The sequence below is a fragment of the Loa loa genome, assembly GCF_000183805.2.
Source record: "Loa loa unplaced genomic scaffold supercont3.458, whole genome shotgun sequence".
NCBI lineage: Eukaryota > Metazoa > Nematoda > Chromadorea > Rhabditida > Onchocercidae > Loa > Loa loa.
The window spans coordinates 1-1,307 of NW_018108638.1; the positions used below are offsets into that span (position 1 = coordinate 1).

Sequence of the window (1,307 nt, forward strand, 5' to 3'; positions counted from 1 at the left end):
ACACACACTACACACACACACACACACACACACACACACACACACACACACACACACACACACACACACACACACATACACACACACACACACACTCCATGGTACAAAACAAATTTCAGAAACTGTTTTGAAGATTTTTCATTTCTTAATTATTTATAATTATTGAATGGTGATGGTGGCTGTTCAGTACTCAACTGTATCATATGATCAGAGCTCGTTCTCAATTCATCTATTTCGGATTTCTTTGATATTTCCTCCAATTGGTAGCGTTTTCGAGCCCAACGCCAAAAGCATCCTTTTATATTTTCGAAACGTTCGAAACACGGCAAATATGACACATCAAGAATGGTTCTACTTTGTGTCCTCTGAAAAAATGTTGTAAGAACATTGACTTACGTGAAACTTACACGTGATGTTTGGAATTCGATTGGATGTCATTCAAATTTAAAAAGCTATAGAAATGTCTCTTCCACAGAAAATTGGACTTAACAAATATATTCTCGTTCATTTCACACATATCCATAAAGATTGTTTTATGAACTATCTTATTAGAAGTACAAATCAAGTTGGTGAAAAGAAACCTACCTGATCACAAAATATTAAGCATTTCTGTCCTGCAAATGTCGTCGTGACTCCATTCGTGATACAGCAATACCGATGATCATAACCCTGCGCCGCACAAAAATGGATATCACTAGCTGATAACAGAGGACATGGATCTACTTGTAAGAGCATTCTTCGAAGCTAAAAAAAAGAGAGATGCGTGACTAAACTAATTTAATTAATTATATAAATGGACATATTGTGAAGCCAACTTAAATTTTTGCTTTCATAAATGCTAGAAATAGCTTTTTAATTATAAATCAATGACTTTATAAGAAAGATTGCTTTGAATGATAACTTATGTTCTATGTATCAATTACTATAATCTGTTTCTATCACTGTTAAAACATTCTGATATTGATAGATACAAACTACACATTAAAAAAAACGCTTTAGTAAGTGGTGGAAAGATTAGGAAGAAATCGGAGAACTTACGATATTCTGGTCATAATTAACGTAGGAGCATTTCCGTAAGCATACTTCCGGCAATCCTCGTTTACGACAACATTCCAAAAATCCATCACTTTCATTACTGATCTATAGTAAAACAATCAAATTTCGTTAACCTTCAAGTAAATTTACTTTTGAATCCTTCCAAGCCAAAAAAAGTTTTAAATCTTTTCAAGGATGTCAACACTTTTCAGAACCGATTGACAAGAAATCAAATACTCCTCTGTACAATACTCTAGAAAACTTTCTAACAT

At 33.4% G+C, this 1,307-nt stretch overlaps 1 protein-coding gene across 1 annotated transcript; it reads right to left on the reverse strand.

Annotated features, from left to right (window-relative positions):
- Positions 1-149: 149 nt before the first annotated feature.
- LOAG_09218 (hypothetical protein) lies at positions 150-1,307 on the reverse strand (the record flags this gene model as incomplete). Its single annotated transcript, XM_003144746.1, has 4 exons — positions 150-365; positions 586-744; positions 1,039-1,140; positions 1,251-1,307. The coding sequence occupies 4 exons, from the start codon at positions 1,305-1,307 to the stop codon at positions 150-152; spliced, it is 534 nt and encodes a 177-aa protein (XP_003144794.1).